At 41.2% G+C, this 1,808-nt stretch overlaps 1 protein-coding gene across 1 annotated transcript in view; it reads right to left on the reverse strand.

Annotated features, from left to right (window-relative positions):
- The window catches only part of LOC127750916 (protein FAM133B-like), a 7,192-nt gene extending 5,454 nt beyond the window's left edge, over positions 1-1,738 (reverse strand). The window contains exons 1-4 of the mRNA XM_052273601.1: positions 1,035-1,738; positions 823-948; positions 235-732; positions 6-156 (exon numbers count right to left, since the gene is read on the reverse strand). Coding sequence (XP_052129561.1) covers positions 6-156; positions 235-732; positions 823-921 — 748 coding nt within the window. The 5' untranslated portion in view covers positions 922-948; positions 1,035-1,738. The remainder of the gene's footprint in view (positions 1-5; positions 157-234; positions 733-822; positions 949-1,034) is intronic.
- Positions 1,739-1,808: the final 70 nt, after the last annotated feature.

Raw genomic sequence — 1,808 nt, forward strand, 5'->3', positions numbered from 1 at the left:
ATAACCTAATGGTGTAGCATTGACAAGTGCATCCTGAGTGTACACTTTAGGGGTAAGTTGTCTGATAAACTGAGTAACAGATCCTGAGTTACTGAGTGCATCGTTCAAATCAGATTCTTTAATATACACTTCGTACGGTTCTTGCAACTTAACCGCCTGCAAACAGAAAGACAAAGTTAGACATATGCAAAACAGACAAAGCAGAAAGTAAACAACTCTTATAAGGAAACTTACGCCTGGTGTGGTAGCACTGCACAGGTAGTTGCATGGCTCATAAATCTTGGAGTTCCTCTTTTGGGCTGTGACCCTTCGTTTCTTGCCTCTAGACTTCCTTTTCCTCCTAGAAGACTCAGAGCTGTCTGAAGAAGAGCTGCTTGAGGAGCTGCTACTATCATCCGAGCTGGATGAATCACTAACATGCCTTCCCGATTTCTTTCGATGACGCCTCTTCTTTCTATCTTCAGACTCCGAGGAACTATCAGATGTGGACCTCTTGCGTGATCTCTTGCTTTTCTTCGACTTCTTGTGGCTGCGACCCTTTCTCTTTCTCATTGGAGATTCGTCACTGGAATCATCTGAATCATGGTTCTTGATGAACTTCACATTCTTATCTTCACATATGGGCTCAGGAAAGACAGGATCAGTACCACCTGAGGCTTGCCCGGCAGCAATAGTTGCTGCAACAGACTGCTCAATATTCAAATTTTTCAGGGTAGCTACTTGGTGAGAGTCCTGCAATAAAAACAAATTAGATATAAATTACGAAATTCAAATGTAAATTAGATAAAGGTAGATATAGCTGTAGGTTGCCAAGGATCGTACCGAAGTGGGCTTGACATCACTGCTGACACTAGAGGTATCACTTGCGCCATGATCAAGATCACCGCCATGACCATCACTCAGCTGTTCACTCTTGATCATTGTTCCAGCAACAATAACACCACCAGCCTACACAAAAAAAATAAAAAAATAAAATAGGATGTGATAACAATGATGAAGGTGATAGGGCATTATTCTAAATGCATCAAGTTTACCTCAGGTGACGACTGTGCTGCCTGCTGGCTGAGCTCATTCTCAGTTGCTTGAATGGCCGCTTTCTTTAAAATATCTTTCGCCTTCTTCTCAGACTTTTTCTTCTCCTAAACCAAAGAGCATAAAAGAAGCGAATAAGAAAAACAGCTGATACTACATATGGCAAATGGTCCCATACAGGATGTGTCCATACCTTCTTTTCTGCATTCTTGCTACTAGTCTTAGTACGCGACATTTCTTTCATAAAATCTCTCTGCTTGAGAGCGGCTTTCCTTGGACGATCACTGTGGAAACTTCCTTCTTTCTGCTCCTTTCTAATGCCCTTTAAACGTGTAATTTCTTGATCAACTGAAGCCTCTGATTCTGCACGAACAACCAAATTTTTATTACCACAAACTAATCATCGTTGCACTGACTGAACTGAGAATGAGACCGTTGACTTTGAAACCGGTAAATAAGTTCAAAGCAAAAAGACTACCAATAGTTGCAACAGTGATTGTGAAAAACCAACAGAAAAGGATTTGCTTAAAAAGAATGTTAGTTGAGGAAAATAACCTCCACGTGGCTGCCTAAAAATCTAGTGATCAACTGGACTTATCAGCCCAACGTGCACGCTCACAGAAAACGTTAGGACGGAATTGATGAAAATTAACTTGACTGTTAAAAACTGACCGACAAATTGACTTTACGAAATACCCTCGGTGAAATCCCAAAGATCGAGAAAGTCTACAAGAGCAATGCAAAATACTTCGCAACACTACGGGTTCAAGGGACCT

The sequence above is a fragment of the Frankliniella occidentalis genome, unplaced genomic scaffold (genome assembly GCF_000697945.3).
Source record: "Frankliniella occidentalis isolate FOCC.00 unplaced genomic scaffold, Focc_3.1 Scaffold287, whole genome shotgun sequence".
NCBI classification, from domain to species: domain Eukaryota; kingdom Metazoa; phylum Arthropoda; class Insecta; order Thysanoptera; family Thripidae; genus Frankliniella; species Frankliniella occidentalis.